This window comes from Staurois parvus, unplaced genomic scaffold (assembly GCF_062004578.1).
Source record: "Staurois parvus isolate SC_StPar_1 unplaced genomic scaffold, SC_StPar_1.0 ptg000090l, whole genome shotgun sequence".
In the NCBI taxonomy this organism is placed as follows: Eukaryota; Metazoa; Chordata; class Amphibia; order Anura; family Ranidae; genus Staurois; species Staurois parvus.
Genome location: NW_028317886.1, coordinates 22128351 through 22146425, shown reverse-complemented (window position 1 = coordinate 22146425; position 18075 = coordinate 22128351). Strand labels below are relative to the sequence as shown.

The window sequence follows — 18075 nt, the reverse complement described above, 5'->3', positions numbered from 1 at the left end:
TTGTATTTTTACTGGAGGGAGGTTACTGCTACTATTAAAAGGTTTTTCCAAGTACAGATCCCAGAAGACCCTAACTACTGTCTTTTAAGTATCCTGGGTGATCTCTCTGTTGAGGATATCCCTAAACAGGCCATAGCTAGTGCCCTCTTCCAGCCATGAAAGTTGATTCTGAGACACTGGATATCTGCTGACCCTCCCACACTGAAAGAATGTGTAGCTCAAATGGGGGAAAAGAATATGCTTGAAAAATATATGTATCCACACATACAGTTGCAAGAAAAAGTATGTGAACCCCTTGGGATTACGTGGAGTTTTGCATGAATTGGGCATAAAATGTGCTCTGAACGTCATCTAAGTCACAATAGAAGAACACAGTCTGCTGAACATAATACACAAACATTAGATGTTGTCATGGTTTAATTGCACATAACATGTAAACATTCACAGTGCAGGGAGGAAAAAGTATGTGAACCTTTGGACTTGATAACTAGTTGACCCTCCTTTGGCAGCAATAACCTCAACCCAACGTTTCCTGTAGTTGCAGATGAGACCTGCACAACGATCTGGAGTAATTTTGGATCACTCCTCTTCACAAAACTGTTTCAGTGTAGCAAAGCAGCCCCAAACCATGATGCTCCCTTCACCATGTTTTACAGTGGGGATGAGGTTTTGATGTTGGTGTGCTGTGCCTTTTTTTCTCCACACATAGTGTTGTGTGTTCTTCCCAAACAACTCAATCTTGGTTTCATCTGTCCACAGTATATTTTGCCAGTAGTGCTGTGGAACATCCAGGTGCTCTTTTGCAAACTTCAAACGTGCTGCAATATTCCTTTTGGACAGCAATGGCTTCCTCCGTGGTGTCCTCCCATGTACTCCATTCTTGTTTAATGTTTTCCTTATTGTAGATGTGTCAACAAAAATGTTAGCATGTGCCAGAGATTTCTGTAGGTCTTTAGCTGACACTCTGGGATTCTTCTTTACCTCATGCAGCATTCTGCGCTGTGCTCTTGCAGTCATTTTTACAGGACGACCACGCCTAGTGAGAGTAGCAACAGTGCTAAACTTTCTCCATTTGTAGACCGTCTGTCTTACCGTGGACACATGAACATCAAGGCTTTTGGAGATACTTTTGTAACCCTTTCCAGCTTCATGCAAGTCAACAATTCTTGATCGTAGGTCTTCTGAGAGCTCTTTTCTGCGAGGCATGGTTCACATCAGACAGTGCTTCTTGAAACCAGTAAACCCAAAACAGGTGTGTGTTTTTTAAGGGCAGGACAGCTGTCAGCAACACATCCAATATCATCACACTGATTGGAGTCAAGGTTGGCTCACTCCTGGCTCCAATTAGCTCTGGGAGAAGTCATTAAGCTAGGGCCTCACATACTTTTTCCTCCCTGCACTGTGAATGTTTACATGTTATGTGCAATTAAACCATGGCAACATCTAATGTTTGTGTAGTATTATGTTCAGCAGACTGTGTTCTTCTATTGTTGTGACTTAGATGACATTCAGAGCACATTTTATGCCCAATTCATGCAAAACTCCACGTGATCCCAAGGGGTTCACATACTTTTTCTTGCAACTGTAGGTTGTACTAGTTCCACTCACTCTGTCAAAAAAATAAGTCAGCAGCTACAAAAACCCGTTTTACCATCCATCTTCTCTCCCTGGGTGCCGGCATCTTCACTGTGGGCACCCGGCTGTGACAGCTTGCTGCTTCACAGCCGGGTGCCCACTGCGCATGCGCGAATAGCGTTGCGCTTCCTGAATGGTCCTGTAGTCTTCTGGGACCTGTCACATGTCCAAAAAGACTACAAGGAGGGAGGACACCTTCCACTTCTGATCGCCTAGGCGATTGGAGTGGGAGCAGGTACCTGTCAAATTCGGGTACCTGCTCCCCTTCTTCACCCCCCAAAGGTGCCAATCCTTAATGGGGAGCGGGGGACCAGTCTTTAAAGCGGAACTTCCCCTTTTGGGTGGAGCTCCTCTTTAAAGTAAGTTATGTATTCTTGATGTGCTCTGGTTCTTTCTACAGCTTAATTCTTTGTTTGATAAAACATTTTTGCATTGATGATAAAACATTGCTGGTGCAACATATAACAATGTCACATTCACCATGCTGGTGTAAAAAAAATCACAATCCAACATTCACCTTGCTGGTTCAACAAATCACAATCCCACAATTACTGCTCGAACAAATGAAAACCCTATATTCACTATATTAGTCCAACAATTCACAGTCTCACATTCACCATAATGGTCCAACAGTTCTCAATCCCACGTTCATTTTACTGGTTGAACAATTCACAGCCCCGCATTCACAATGCTGATCCAACAATTCACAATCTCACATTCACAATGCTGCCCCAACAGATGACAAAACCATATTCACTATACTGGTCCAACAATTCAGTCCCACATTCATTATACTGGTCCAACAATTCACAGTCTCACATTCACCTTACTGGTCCAACAGTTTACAATCCCAAATTCACTATACTGGTTCAGCAATTCACAGCCTGCATTTACGATGCTGGTCCAGCAATTCGCAATCCCACATTCACAGTTCTGGTTCAACAAATCACAATCACACATTTACAATGCTGGTCCCACATTTCACAATCTATCTTTCACAATGGTAGTCCAGTAAACCACAGTCCCACATTTAACATGCTGGTCCAACAATTCACAGTCTCACATTCAATATATTAGACCAACAATTCACAATCCCACATTCACAATTCTGGTTCAGCAACTCACAATCACACATTTAGAATGCTGGTCCAACATATCACAATCTTACATTCACAATGGTAGTCCAACAAATCACAGTGTCACATTCAACATGCTGGTCCAAAATTTGCAGTACTGAATTCATCATGCTGGCCCAGCAAATTACTATTCCACATTCACCATGCTGATCCAAAAGATTACTATTCCATATTCACTGTGCTGGTCCAACAAATCACTATTCCACATTCACCATGCTGATCCAATAAATCGCTATTCCACATTCACCATGCTGGTACAATAAATCACTATTCCACATTCACTGTGCTGGTCCAACACATTGTAATTCTGCATTCATTATGGTGGTCCATCAGACTCGCATAGGTGAAGAGAAAAGCCACTCCAATATGTCATTTGATGCAGTAACTGTTGCTATGCTATTTTTATAAGAAAAGGATGAATTGAATTGTTCAGTTTTTGATAAATAATAATGTACGCTAGTAAATGTACATTTTTCTCAGGCTACAACACTAATAGTAACATTTTTTTCATTATTGTAAAATATGCCAGCTTTTAAATGAATGTTTGTGGTTTATACAATTTTTTGGACTTCTATATCATTTAAGGTGAATGAGCACTTCCAGTAAAGTATCTGCTAATTCTCTTCATGCTAACAATTAAGAGTGTTGTATAACTAGTATATATTGGAATGGCTTGACAGGGTTTGTTTTAACTTTGAGCTGTCCTTGTGTTTTCAGGAGCCTGCCAGAACCACTGATGACATACGAGCTGCATGAAAAATTCATCAATCCTGCCAGTAAATATTCACTTTATTTACTGTTAGTTATCAGCAGGTCCTTGGTCGATGCTAATTCTAAAGGGGAATTGCAGCTTTTCACAATATACATTTTCTAAAATTACAGTGGGTAATATACAGTATGATGTTGTGAGGAGATACAAAATGTATGGTTTTGTACATTCCCCCTCTGTCCAGTTCTGTCCATTAGTATGAGTCTTTCTAAAGTTATTACAGTAACTGACTATTGCAGATACAGTAGATGTATTGCTGCTGGGTCCGATGTAACATGATGGTGAGGTTATTCTCCCTGTTTATCCTTTTGAAGGGTGTTGGGTGAAACACTCCTGTTCCTTAATGAACCCTCTGCAAACAGAAATATGTGGGGCGACTTTCTCCAAATGCTAGTTGCCTGGTTGTCATACTGATCTAATTGTCATCTAACGTCATTTTTGAGTAACCCTAAGTGTTCTGACCTCTGTCTCCTGACTATGCTTGCTGCATGTAAAGTATATTCCAGGAATTTTGGCATGGCAGCAAGGAAACTGGTATTTTTTTTAGAGGCAGTTTAATAATGACAACCTTTGACTTTTTCTTGGCTTAGGGTTTTCTTTAGGCTACTGGTACACTCTCATGCAGGAATGTAAATACTGCAGGAAGGTTAGATATTTTGGTAAACTTCATTCTTTAGGAAGTGCAGTCTTTATCGTTTAATCAGTAAGAGGGGATCTGGTAAATCCACGTAAGTAAAAACCGCCTACACACAAAGTACCAAAAATATTATGTTTGCTGATACCAATTTTTCAACTATATATGCTTTGTTTATAAAAAGCATATTCACCAATCAAAAAGCAGCATTTCAGAGCTTGAATATTTAGATTAAGGAGGCTGGTCCCTAATTGAATGCTATGAACTGGATATTGTTGATCTTCATATTTGGGTATAATAAAAAAAAAAAGGTGCCTCTGCCTCAAAGCTGTATAACATCAAAACTACGGAAATAAAGTATGAATTACTAAATTGGCAGTACAACTACAACAAATATAGAGATGAGACAAAGGAAACAGTACTGTGACACACTGGTGATGTAGTTCACTAATAATATAAAACAAAAGGGAGAAAATATAAATTTAGGTTACAAATTTAGTATGTAGTCAAACATAGGTGTATATACCAATACATTTTCAATTTGAACAAGAAAACTCAAGTTCTTATAGTAAAACCTTATCAATCTTCCCAGCCATTTGATGAACCCCCAAACGTCTGTTAAATGATTAAAGTTCACATCAATTACAAATAATCACTTTGGAAAGGGAACAGATTATATCCTTTAGTAAATCAACTTCATTGTTTGATTTATCAACATCCAGGTATCAAGTCTTTTTTTTAAAGCAAACCTGTACTTCATTTTAAACCTTTAAAAGTAACTCTTTTTGTAAGAGTACAGGACAATATTTGTATTACTTTTATTAGGTAGCAAAAGTTTCAAGTATATGTAAACCCTATCTAAAAAACTCATGACATGTAAATTATATAGTAAAAATGATTTTCAATTTAAATCTACAGATTTCATTAAAGTGGAACTACATTGTATCTGAGCACTCCAAACCAAAAGTGCTATTTCATTCATTTTTAATATTCAAACCAAACTCACCTATTCATCCATGTCCCCTTGCTTTATTTTGCTGAGAAATCACTTACAACCCCCCCCCCCCCCCCCCCAGCATTTCTGGCCATGGCCATCTTGAGTAAGGGCAGATGATTCATGTAGCAATTACTTCCTGGAATCCAACTGACCTTAGTTCATTCAGCAGGGTGTTTTTTTAGGTGAAAAAACCCTTCTCCCCTCCTAAACACTCCTGGGGTGTATGACATTTGCCTAGGCATGGAAGCCAGGAAGTGATCAAAAAAATGTAAAAATTAGTTTAAAAAATATAAATGATATTCTTTCCTATCTATTTATGATGCTAGCAGCATAAGGATTTAGAATAGTCAATGTTGATTGGGAGAGTGAAGTTCCACTTTAAATACACTGCTCAAAAAAATTAAAGGAACACTTCGCAAAAACACATCAGATCTCAGTGGGGAAAAATATCATGCTGGATATCTATACTGATATGGACTGGGTAATGTGTTAGGGAAATAAGGATGCCCATCGTTTGATGGAAATTAAAATTATCAACCTACAGAGGACTGAATTCAAAGACACCCCAATAATCAAAGTGAAAACATGATGCAGCAGGCTAGTCCATTTTGCTGAAATTTCATTGCAGCAACTCAAAAAGGTACTCCGTATGTTTGTATGGACCCCACCTGCTTGTATTCATGCCTGACAACATCAGGGTATGAGACGACAGATGGTGTCCTGGGGTATTTCCTCCCAGATCGGGACCAGGGCATCACTGAGCTCCTGGACAGTCTGAGGTGCAACCTGGCAGCGAGGGATGGACCGAAACATGATATTCCAGAGGTGTTCTATTGGATTTAGGCCAGGCGAGCGTGGGGTGTATTCAGTGGTATCAATTCCTTCATCCTCCAGGAACTGCCTGCATACAGTCGCCACGTGAGGCCAGGCATTGTCATGCACCAGGAGGAATTCAATACCCACTGTACCAGCCTAGGGTCTGAAAGGGGGTCCAAGGATTTCATGACAATACCTAATGGCAGTAAGGGTGGCATTGTCTAGCCTGTAGTGGTCTGTGTGTCTCTCCATGGATATGCCTCCCCAGACCATCACTGATCCACCACCAAACCGGTCATGCTGAACAATGTTACAGGCAGCGTAACATTCTCCACGGCTTCTCCAGACCCTTTCACGTCTGTCATATGTGCTCAGGATGAACCTGCTCCCATCTGTGAAAAGCACAGGGTGCCAGTGGCTGACTTGCCAATTCTGGTATTAAATAGCAAATGCCAATCGAGCTCTGTGGTGCCAGGCAGTGAGCACAGGGCCCACTAGAGGACTTTGGGACTTCAGGCCTCCCTCATGAAGTCTGTTTCTGATTGCTTGGTCAGACACATTCACACCAGAGGCCTACAGGAGATCATTTTGTAGGGCTCTGGCAGTGCTCATCCTGTTCCTACTTGCACAAAGGAGCGGATACTGGTCCTTCTGTTGGGTTAAGGACCTTCTTCGGCCCTGTCCAGCTCTCCTAGAGTAACTTCCTGTTTGCTGGAATCGCCTCCATGCTCTTGAGACTGTGCTGGGAGACACCGCAAACCTTCAGGCAGTGGCATGTAATGATGTGCCATCCTGGAGGATTTTGACTGCCTATGCAACCTCTGTAGCGTCCAGGTATCGCCTCATGCTGCCAGTAGTGACACTGACCCTAGCCAAAAGCAAAACTAGTGAAAAACAGTCAGAAAAGATGAGTAGGGAAAAAATGTCAGTGGCCTGCACCTATAAAACCATTCCTGTTTTGGGGATCGTCTCATTGTTGTCCATCTAGCACACCTGTTGTTAATCTTATTAACACCAAAGCAGCTGAAACTGATTAACAACCCCCTCTGCTACTTAACTGACCAGATCAATATCCCAGGAGTTTAATTGACTTAATGCTATACTCTGATTAAAAAGTGTCCCTTTAATTTTTTTGAGCAGTGTAATATCTTGTGATACTGCCTTGAATGTTGTTGTTTGGGCACTTCTTTTCATAGGGAGACAATGCTCTGTCCCTGTCTTCCAGCTGTGCTCCTTTGTTGTCACTCCTGTAGGCTTTCATTGATGCACACATTTTGCTGGCATGGTCAACTGTTGCCACCACCAGGAAACACTCCACCTTGAGAAATGGCATGAAACTGTAGCTGGATTGCATGGATGTAGATAGGAATGTCTTCAAAGAGACTGCAAGATAAGAGATGTGAAAAGCATGAAAACACTTTTATTTTTTAAATGGTACTTGTTTATGGAACAAAATACACATAGCAAAGTAAATGTCATTTAGTTAACGTTTACAACTAATTTAAGTTACATCAACTGCTTTAATTCTAGTGACCATTTTACAATCTGCATAAAAATTACAATACCAAAAAGTAAGAGTAACATAATGATTACTTTAAGGGAAACATTACAGCATTACATCAAAATGTGTTCATGGAAAATGTACTATGGTTTGTCTTTATTGGAAGTCCAGAACTGTCGATTAAAAGGATATTAAAATGATCATTTGCATTCTGGAAACAGAGTAGGATAGGAGAAGGTTGTTTTATTTTGCCCCTCTTTTTTTCTTTACTCTTTCTTTCCTATATCTTCCATACCCTATTCCTTTTCTTGTTTCTTTTCTGCTTAATTTACTTTATCTGCTCTTATCATTCTTGTTTGTCTGCTTTTACTCTGATCCTGAATCGTTTTATCTGAGCTTCCACCTTGGTAGATGTAAAGGTTATAGATTTTTTTTGGCTCATCCTGACTTCTGTGATAGGGTGATTCCTCACTAAGATTGATATGGCTCTTGCTTATAAAGTTATTTCTGTCTCCATCTTTTTTAATTTACTAGTATTTTAACATACAACATGTTTTCAGCTTTTGGAAATGCTCAAAATAAACTAATGCGTATTAGAAGGGAGGTAAATGTATAGCTAATATTGAGATGGATAGATGTGTGTGTGTGTGTGTATATATATATGTATGTATGTATGTATGTATGTGTATATATATATATATATATATATATCTATATATCTATATGTGTGTGTGTGTATGTATATATATATATATATATATATATATATAATTAGATGTGGTGCTGGTGACAGGTATTCAAAACTTGTATTAATCGCTTAAGATAGGTTGTATGAATGGGAAATGTGTAAATGGATTGGAGTGTCTGTGCAGTATAGGATGATTTTAACTTACTTAAGATGTTTCTCTGGTACCTTTAGGCATTTTAATAATCAAATTTTGTTGCTTATTGACCTGGATAGATTTCAGCAGAATGAGGAAGAAAGGTGGTGTGCCCAGAATATTGAGTGGTGTCTGAAGCAGTACGTGCTTCATCTTTCAACCTCCCATGTTCTGCAGTTCTCATTAAACCATCGGCATACTGGAGCTTCTAATATCACACTGACTTTATAGCTCAGTGCTTAGCCACTTATAACTAACAGTATGCTTAGTTTTAATTGTGGATTATTTAGAATAAATACATATCTGATAGCAAAAATGTGGGGACATGTAGTAAGATACATAAATTAATAATTGTTTACACTGTTGGGTATAAGCAGCCATATTCGATAGAAAATGATTAAGAACAGTACAACTCTTGGTCAGTACAGCACATGAGTATTAATTAAGCTGCTTTGCTTTTTTTTTTAGTTCATGACTATTGTTAATTTTCATTCCAGCATTTTAGCAACCGTATTAAATGTGCAACTAGCTCATTTTCTTGTGAGGTATAGTTAGAATATGATGTTTTAACCCTATCGTACGTTCAATGGCGAGATTACAAGGGGTTCATATATGCAAAGGTTGTATGGTAGCATACAACTGACTTATCAATGGAAATAGCACTCTTCACAATTCCAGGAATAACACCTCCATGACATCATTTATTTTGTTAACTTTGAAACCCCCCCAAAATGTTAAGTTTAAACTGACATTTCATTATATTGCTGCTGCACTGTGAAGCAATACCATTTTTTTCTTCATGGAATCCAGATAAAACCGCACCTATGGGTAGAGCCAGATCATCTGCAAGGCAAAGGCCCAGCAGATGTTGTGGAATCCAGCTACAACCTTCATGCTCCTTCAGTAAACCAGGGAATAGCACAATTGGTCAACAATGTGCTGTTTCTTCATAAGGTAGGATGCAATTGTAGGCAGCTGGTGTCTGATGGGGTGGGCTATGCCAATAGGTCAACTACTCAGAACGTCCTGTTTAACAGGCTGTAACAAATTATTATGTAATAGTTTGTGAATTATAATTATAATGAGATGTGTTCTGTTCTCTCTTGCAGAGAGTGGAAGTCCTGAGTCCCGGGTGAATGCTATTCATTTCTTAATTTACCAACTTCCTGAAAAAAATCGAGAAATGTTGGATCTCCTCATCAAGCATTTGGCTTAGTATGTAACCTCAGAGTTACCTCTGCATACATGTTGTGAACAGAAAAAAAATGCTGTGCCTTATTGGTCTATACTGGTATTACAGGTCATCATAGTTCAACAAGATATCCTTAGCCACCAGGAAATAGCCATCATGCACACAGGACAGTTTGCCAACTCTCTTAGCAGCATTTTGGCAGAAAAACCGCTTGACGCTTGTAAAAGTGTGTTACATGTTTAGGCATGTCAAGCGCTTGGGCGTTATTTCAGTTCATTGGCTACAATAGAAATTTATTCTGACCATGGAAATAGATTAACGCTCAAGCCCTAAATATGTCTAGTGTTAATGCGCGCTTACACGTGTTTACAGGCGTCAGTCATTTTTCTGTTAAAATGTCTCTGCTCCTGCACACACTGGCTGTAGGTTTTTTTTTCTTCCACTAAACTCCTCAAAATGCCTATGTAAAAGTGTGTAACGTTTTTAGGTGCATAAAGTGCTTAGGCGTTAATTCATTTCGTTGGCCAGAATAATAATTTATTCTGGCCATTGAAATGAATTAACGCTTAAGTGCTAAATGCGCCTAGCGCTTAGGTGCGTTTACAGGTGTCAAGCATTTTTTCTGCCAAAACGCTGCTGCTCCTGGACACACTGGCAGTGGATTTTTTCGGCCTCTAAACTTCTCTAAAAGTCTGTGTTCATGGACACATAGGCTAACATGCAGAGGCGTTTAGAGGCAGAAAGAAAAACTGCCAAATGCCCCTAGGAGCAGCTGAAATTATGTCCAGTGTGCATTAAGCCTTAAACATAGAACAAAGAGAGCACACACATCTGGCACAGCATAAAAACACATTTGATTCATGGATGCATTGCACTGCCATTAAACGGTTTTTAAAGCTTAGTATTTTTTTTTACTAAAATAATAAACGTCATACTTACCTGCTGTGTGCAGTGGTTTCTCACAGAGCAGTCCTGATCATCGTCCTTCTTGGGTCCCCTGCCTTGCTCCTTCTCTTCATCTAGTGCCCTCACAGGATGCCACTTCCTGGGGGGGGGGGATTGTGCAGGCTTGTTCCTGAGCCCCGCTGTCTGCATCCTTAAACGTTGACAGTGGAACGCGGCTCTGCCCCCTGCTACCTCATCACAAAGTTTGATTGACAGCATCGATCTGCCCTGTGAGAAGGGACAGAGCAGAGAGCTGCTGCTCTCATGCACAATGCTGGATTGCAATTGGACTCCGGTAAGTATAAAGCGGGACTGGGGGGGATACCAGGCACAGAAGATTTTTAGAATGCATTAAGGTAAAAAAGAAAAAAACCTTAAAGCTTTACAACCACTTAAGCATGTGGATAGGACAGTTGTACACGGTCTTGGTGAGGAGGGAGAAATGCAGTCACGGGGGCAAGTGCATCTGATGAAAATCCAATTCTGCTCCTTCTTGTAGCAGCTGGACTGGGGACAAGGAATGGGGCACACCCACATCTGGTCTATGTAATTTTATGCCAGGACTCCACTGTAGAAGCTGCTGCTCAGAACTGTCTCTCTACTTTCTTCTTGTATTTGCAATTACTAGTTGATGCATTTTGGGAGTGGGTCCCCCTTTCTCAAACCCGATAAAGTGTGTTTTATGCTACATCATATGTGTGCTCCCTTTTTATATAGCTTTCGTATAAATGAGAGTTTTTCATTTGCAGGTCACAGCATTTGATGCATTTTATGTCAGCTTAATAGTAGTATTGTATGATCCGTTACATGGGTTATTACATTTATCTATTATATGTCTATTTTATTCTGCTTACATGAAGTTTCTCCATATCCTCCTCCACCCTTCTTGAGTCAAGCTTGTGATTCACTCTGCTTATTGAGCAGAGCTAATTGACAGCTAGTGCCCAGTGGCTTAGTGTTAATAGTAGATTTATGTATATATCTGACGTAACCTTTCTTTATTTTTTAAGTGTCTCCAGCCATGCCAAGAAGAATTTGATGACTGTAGCTAATCTGGGAGTGGTGTTTGGCCCTACATTAATGAGACCTCAAGAAGAAACTGTTGCTGGCATCATGGATCTGAAATTTCAAAACATTGTTGTGGAAATACTTATTGAAAATCATGAAAAGGTATTTACCCATCCTTACTTGACTACTTGAACCTTATTCAACCCATTTGGGATTGTTGTAATATCTTGTAGTAACATATTGCGGTACAGAGTGGAGCTGTTCCTAAAAGCTACAGTTGATAAAATCTGAAGTGTTCTTTATAGGAACAATCATCTTCCAGCTCTCACATTAAAGCTCCCCACGTGTTACAATCTAGAGTTAATTGTGCAAAGATTGTACAGTCAGTTTGTTGTGTGTTACTTAAGTTCAAAATTATTTCTATACCATATTTAATTGCTGTGTACATTGCTGCTAGTCTTGCTGCCTAATGATTGCTAAATTATCCACACTGCACAAATGAGCAAAAACTAGAAAAACAAATTAAGGGTTGCTAGGTATACATACTGTTTCTATAGCTAGAAGCAATGTTTAATGGTTTGAGGACATCTGTGGACTTAAAGGAGAAGTACTGACAAAGCTCATTTGGCTGTACTTCTCCTGTGGATAGTGGACTAAAGTCTGCTGTCGGCAAACGTCACTCAGCCTTTCCGGGCTGGGGAAAGAACACAATTTTAAAGTTAGGATCCACCCAAGTGTCTGGAATGACACCTGGTTCAGCCTATGAGCAAGCCGCTGAGAGTCTGAGTCAAGTGCTCCGTCCCCCTCCACAGCCCAGTGCTCCAGGGAGCGCTAGGGGGCAGAGCAGAGAGTGGTGACTGACAGTCACTGCTTCTTGCTCAGAACGGCAGGGAGAACTGAGCGACCAGCAGTCTGATTGCTCAGTTCTCTCTATTAGAGAACTGGGCTGGCATGGAACAGATGCAGCATTGGATCAATGCTGCATCCACCTAGCTAAGTTTGATTTAAAAAAAAAAAAATTAAAAAAACTATTCCCACACTTCTCTTTTAAAGTGTTACTAAACCCACAACAGTAAAATCAGTCTGCATATGCAGTAAAGCATGCTTTTTATACTTACTGTAGAACCTAATGGATTAATTGTCCAGATTGTGTAAAATGGATGTTTGATCCTGTATTCTCTGATCCTCCCCTTCTTTCATTGTCCCCTAAATATCTACTGATAGAACAGAGGTTTGGAGTCACTGCACATGCTCAGTTTGGTGTGTATTGCTAGAGAGGTTTTTTTTCTTGGGAGGGTGCATGTGATCAGCACAGGGCCAATCGGCACTGTCCACACAGAGGTCAGGGGTCCTGCATCTTCATAGAGGAGAATGAAAACTCCTTCTACAAGCTTTAACCAGTGCTGTGCTGGACACTGATAGAAGTCACAAGACCGCTCTACCTGCTGATGAGAAAAGGTATTTAGCAGTTTATATTTATTAAAATAATTGCATTTCCATGTTGTGTGTACTGTGGGAGACCAGATATAGTGAATGCAGGGTCCTGGGTTTAGTAACACTTTAATGCAAATGTGAAACACGCGTTTTGTTTAAAGAACACGTACACTTTTAGTGAATTTGTCCTTTTATAAATTCTCCCCCACCCCTTTAAAAGTGAACTTGTTATTTAAGAGATTGTGTAGACGTATCTGAAAATTAGGCCATGGAATGCTATCCAACTGCCTAGATCATCTGCTTTTCATCCAGCTGTAATGCATCATGCCCCACATGGTCACCTTTTTGCCAGTTGGTTGTGATATAGCAACCCTAAGACTCATCTACGATATGCCTGTTGCTGCTATCAAAAAAAATGTGGTTGTAAATCTCTAAATACCTGTGGCCAGGGTGTGGGTTTGAGGATACACAGTAGAAGTATCAAGGGATTAATGGATTGCATATAGTTTAGATAAAGGTAAATTGAATGAAGGCACAGTTGCAGTGTCTCCCTCATAGCATTCGAGGTCACTGATTTAATGTGTTGATTAGAGTTGCTGTATAACAGTGGACAGAAAATGGAATTTTTCATCTATATTCACCCTTGTACCATCACTCCTTTTGTCTTTCCATTTACGTGATGTGTTCACATTACACAAGTCTAAAAACCAGAAGTCAGATGAGGTGACACCAGAATGAAGAGCCAGGAAGACAGTTTTCATTGTTAGGATGAATATACTCTACATTTTGGCAATCACCCAGCGCTGACAGGCTAGACAAGTGTCTTATTGTCAGTATGGATCAGTGGAATGTGATAGCCTATAGAATAGCTTTTCAACCAAAGATCTCTGACGAGCTGGATACATCTAAAAGTTATTTATGGCCAATTCAGGGAGGATGCATGGACAAGTAAAACTTAAAGTAAAACTATGCTGGTTTTGGGCTGGTTTCATTTTAGTTGCATACTTTTTTAAGCTGCTGTTTTATACCTGTTTTTTGTTTTAAATATGCAATCTTTGTATTATATATAAACATTTAATACATAAAGTAACACCAGAGCACTATAGGCAACCTAAAGAGACAGCACAGCATACCTTAAGGCACTGTTTTGTCTGAATAAAGTTTGGATTGAGCCAATGGGATAAGGCACCGCTGTAAGTCCTTCAATGTGCATAAATTGTAGTCCTGTCCAAAAAGAACATACATATTCCATTTAAAGCCAGTGGGTTTCTGTTAGCAAAACAGAAAAGCATGCATATATGAAAAAAAACTCCAACCAGATGTGTTTATATCTACAAACACCTTAAGGGTGTATTCACACCAGCTGCTTTGTTACAATGGAGGGTGTGCAGTGCAGCTGGATGACTGCATTGCTTTTTTTCTTTTTTAAGGTGCGATGCAGTGGAATGCTTCACACTGCGCTGCTCTTGAAAAAACAGTATAGGTGAAGTTTAGTAGCACTTGAAGGTCGTCTCTCCCCCACCCTGTGAATAGACACAAACTGATGCAGTTGTCTGTCACTCTGCTCTCTCCTCCTATCGATATACTCACTGCTTGCACTGCAGCACAACTGATTAGATCCTTGTGCTACTTTTCCCTCCCCCAGTCTGAATGCATTTGTACAGGGTCTGCAAGCGGCAAACCCCAGGTCATATTCAGGTACACTGCTCACATTGAAAAAAAAAAAAAATAATAAAAAGTTCAGCTTTAAAGTGCTACTAAACCCACAACAGTGAAATTAGTCTGTATATGCAGTAAAGCATGTTTGTTCTACTCACTGTGGAACCTATGGGGTTAGGGCGTTAATCCTCCGTATTGTGTAAAAAGGCTGTTTGATCCTGTCTTCTGTAATCCTTCCCTTCTTCTACTGTCCCCAATCCATCTGCTGATAAAACAGAGCCTTGGGGTCAAGCTGCACATGCACAGTTTCGTGTTGAGTTTTTTTTTTCTTTGGAAAGTGCATGTGATCAACACAGGGCCATTCAGCGCTGTCCAGTCAGAGGGTCAGGGGTCATGCAGCCTCATAGAACAGTCAGGGGAGACTGAAAACATCTCCTCCAAGATTTAACCAGTGCTCTGCTGTAGTGAATGCAGGGTCTTGGGTATAGTAACACTTTAAATACCCTACTTATATATACCTAATATACCTTACTCTTATTTTATATTGGCTTTCTTTCGTTTCCTCAATAGCAGGATTCAGACTGAGAAAAAAGGCAGCACTCTAAAGGAAGACCATACATTATGCAATTTTCTCTCTTCAGCCACAGGTGGAAGGAAAGAAAATTGCTCTGTTTCCACATCAACACAGTACACAGCCACAATTGTGTTCTACCAAAGGGGAGTGCTGGGAGCCTTCCCCACTGGTAGAATACAATGATCACTGCTGGCTATAGCTGCCAGCAGTGGTCGGGTAAAAAAACCCAACAGACTGTTTTACTGAAGTCAGTAAATAGATCAAATTCAGTACAACCATCCTGCCCCTAGATGAATCAAAAATATGGCCAGTTCCTACTGAACTAGGTAAATTTTGATCTGTCTATTGCTAGCTGTACATGGCTTTCATGATTGAAGAACTGCAATCCAAAGAATGAAAGGGGTGGGCCAGGGACAGATGGGCTGAGAAGGAAAGAGCAGGGTGATGCTGGACTTCCACCAACAAGGAAGTTAGATGGGCTCTGACTTGCAGCATCTTAGATCAGAGTAAGCAGTTTCAATACAGTAGAAGAGCCTTAAATTTAGCTGTTTGCCAACCCTTTTACTTTAACAGTTAACATTGTCCTAAAAAATTGAATTAAAGATTTATTACAACAAATTAATGAAAATTTGAATTGGGACGACCTACAGTATCATGTAATTTCAAAGCAGACATTTTACATTGTAGAATATTTAAAAAAAAAAAAGAAAAGTGCTTTGAAACTAATGTCAGTGTGCCTTTGAATGCATTAACATTATTTTAGCAACAGAAGCACAGCTATTAATAATTTAAAATATTATTAATTGTACTTGATAGTTGGTTGTAAATGTTCTTTGAATATTGCTAACTTTCTGTTTAACATCTTTATTGTTGTGGTGAGGGTTGATTTAATAATGTAGAAACACTAAAAAAGGGATGAGTTTTGCCATTTGTTTTTTGTTGGATTAGTCAGCTCAGACGTCTGGTGTCCTGAGCATTACTCATAAGAGGGCAGTGTAGTTCCACTAGGAAGAAACAGAATCCTGAGTTCTAGAGCAGAGCAGACATTTTCATCAGAGGAATAAAAGCTTAGCAGGCAAATTCTTAGAACTAAAGTGATAAATATTTAGAATTTATGGTATCTTAGCAGTGAGACACAACAGGATATGTGCTGCTAAATGTGAACTTTCATGATTTGCAAATCCTTATGGGGCATATTTATAATGCAGTCAGTGACTTTTCATCAAGCATTCACTGGTGGTGAATCAATAGTTGTCATTTAAAACACACCACAAAGATTTACCTGCAGTGAATGTTTGTTGAATGTCAGATTCACTGTCCTAAAAATAGGCCCCTTTGTTGAAGTGATTGTAGCCTACTGTGCAAGCTCCATCAGCTGTCTATCGAAGGGCTGCCTTTTTGATAGATCAGAGAGGCAGCTTAAAGCTTTAGTACACACGATCAGAATACCACTTTCGAAGCGATCGTACTTTGAGCTAATCATTATTAAACAGCTTTTGTCTGAAATTATTTGAAGGGACAAGCACGAAAGTTTTTCTCGTACGATAATTGATCGTACAATTTTCTTCTTAATCAGTACAGTTTTCGTCCGAAAAGTCAATACAAATACATTACATCACTTCCAAATTTTCTTTCTGTTGTACGAGAATTTTGGTAACTTTAGTGACTAACTTTAGTGACCTCTTCACTTTCGATATGAGACTAGCATAAAAAAAAAACAAAAAAAAAACAAAAAAAAAAAAACGGACAACGATTCATTCAATATTCTCATCATGTGTACAGAGCATAACAGTCAAGTGAAGGAGTGTACGCAGCAGGCTGACAAAACTGCAATCAATTTGAGTCAGTGGCTTAGCATCATCCTCCTGCAATAGAAAGTACTTTTATTGGTAGGATCTACAAGTAATTTGCTGAAGAAAACTGTATACACTAAGGCATGATGCAAAATATGAAAATTAAATGTAGGGGTTACATACGCTTTATGAAAACAGTACAAGTATGTTTGTATAAAAAATAAATTTCTGTACAATTCATGAAGTTTTATATATTGTCATTTCCGTGTGTGTTATGTTGTACTGTGTGTTGCTTCTTCAGTCCATCTCTTCTGCTAAGTACAATGTACTTTGCACATCGTGGACTGGTGCTGTCTAGTGGTGTGGAAGAAAGAAGGAAGGGTGGACAGTAGATCTCTTCTAAAAGCAAAAAACATGGTGCTCTAACCAAACCAAAAAGAGAGAAACTGGTTGAGACCTGTATAATTACTTACAGTCAGGTCCATAAATATTGGGACATGGACACAATTCTAACATTTTTGGCTCTATACACCACCACAATGGATTTGAAATGAAACGGACAAGATGTGCTTTAACTGCAGACTGTCAGCTTTAATTTGAGGGTATTTACATCCAAATCAGGTGAACGGTGTAGGAATTACAACAGTTTGCATATGTGCCTCCCACTTGTTAAGGGATCAAAAGTAATGGGACAGAATAATAATCATAAATCAAACTTTCACTTTTTAATACTTGGTTGCAAATCCTTTGCAGTCAATTACAGCCTGAAGTCTGGAATGCATAGACCTCACCAGATGCTGGGTTTCATCCCTGGTGATGCTCTGCCAGGCCTCTACTGCAACTGTCTTCAGTTCCTGCTTCTTCCTGGGGCATTTTCCCTTCAGTTTTGTCTTCAGCAAGTGAAATGCATGCTCAATCGGATTCAGGTCAGGTGATTGACTTGGCCATTGCATAACATTCCATTTCTTTCCCTTAAACTCTTTGGTTGCTTTTGCAGTATGCTTTGGATCATTGTCCATCTGCACTGTGAAGCGGCGTCCAATGAGTTCTGAAGCATTTGGCTGAATAGGAGCAGATAATATTGCCCGAAACACTTCAGAA

At 39.6% G+C, this 18075-nt stretch overlaps 1 protein-coding gene across 2 annotated transcripts in view; it reads left to right on the top strand.

Moving 5' to 3' along the window:
- Window positions 1–18075, top strand: part of ARHGAP10 (Rho GTPase activating protein 10) — a 374825-nt gene that overhangs the window by 238538 nt on the left and 118212 nt on the right. For both annotated transcript variants that reach the window (XM_089670475.1, XM_089670474.1), the window contains exons 16-18: window positions 3489–3547; window positions 9479–9584; window positions 11517–11676. In XM_089670475.1, the coding sequence (XP_089526601.1) occupies window positions 3489–3547; window positions 9479–9584; window positions 11517–11676 (325 nt within the window). The remainder of the gene's footprint in view (window positions 1–3488; window positions 3548–9478; window positions 9585–11516; window positions 11677–18075) is intronic.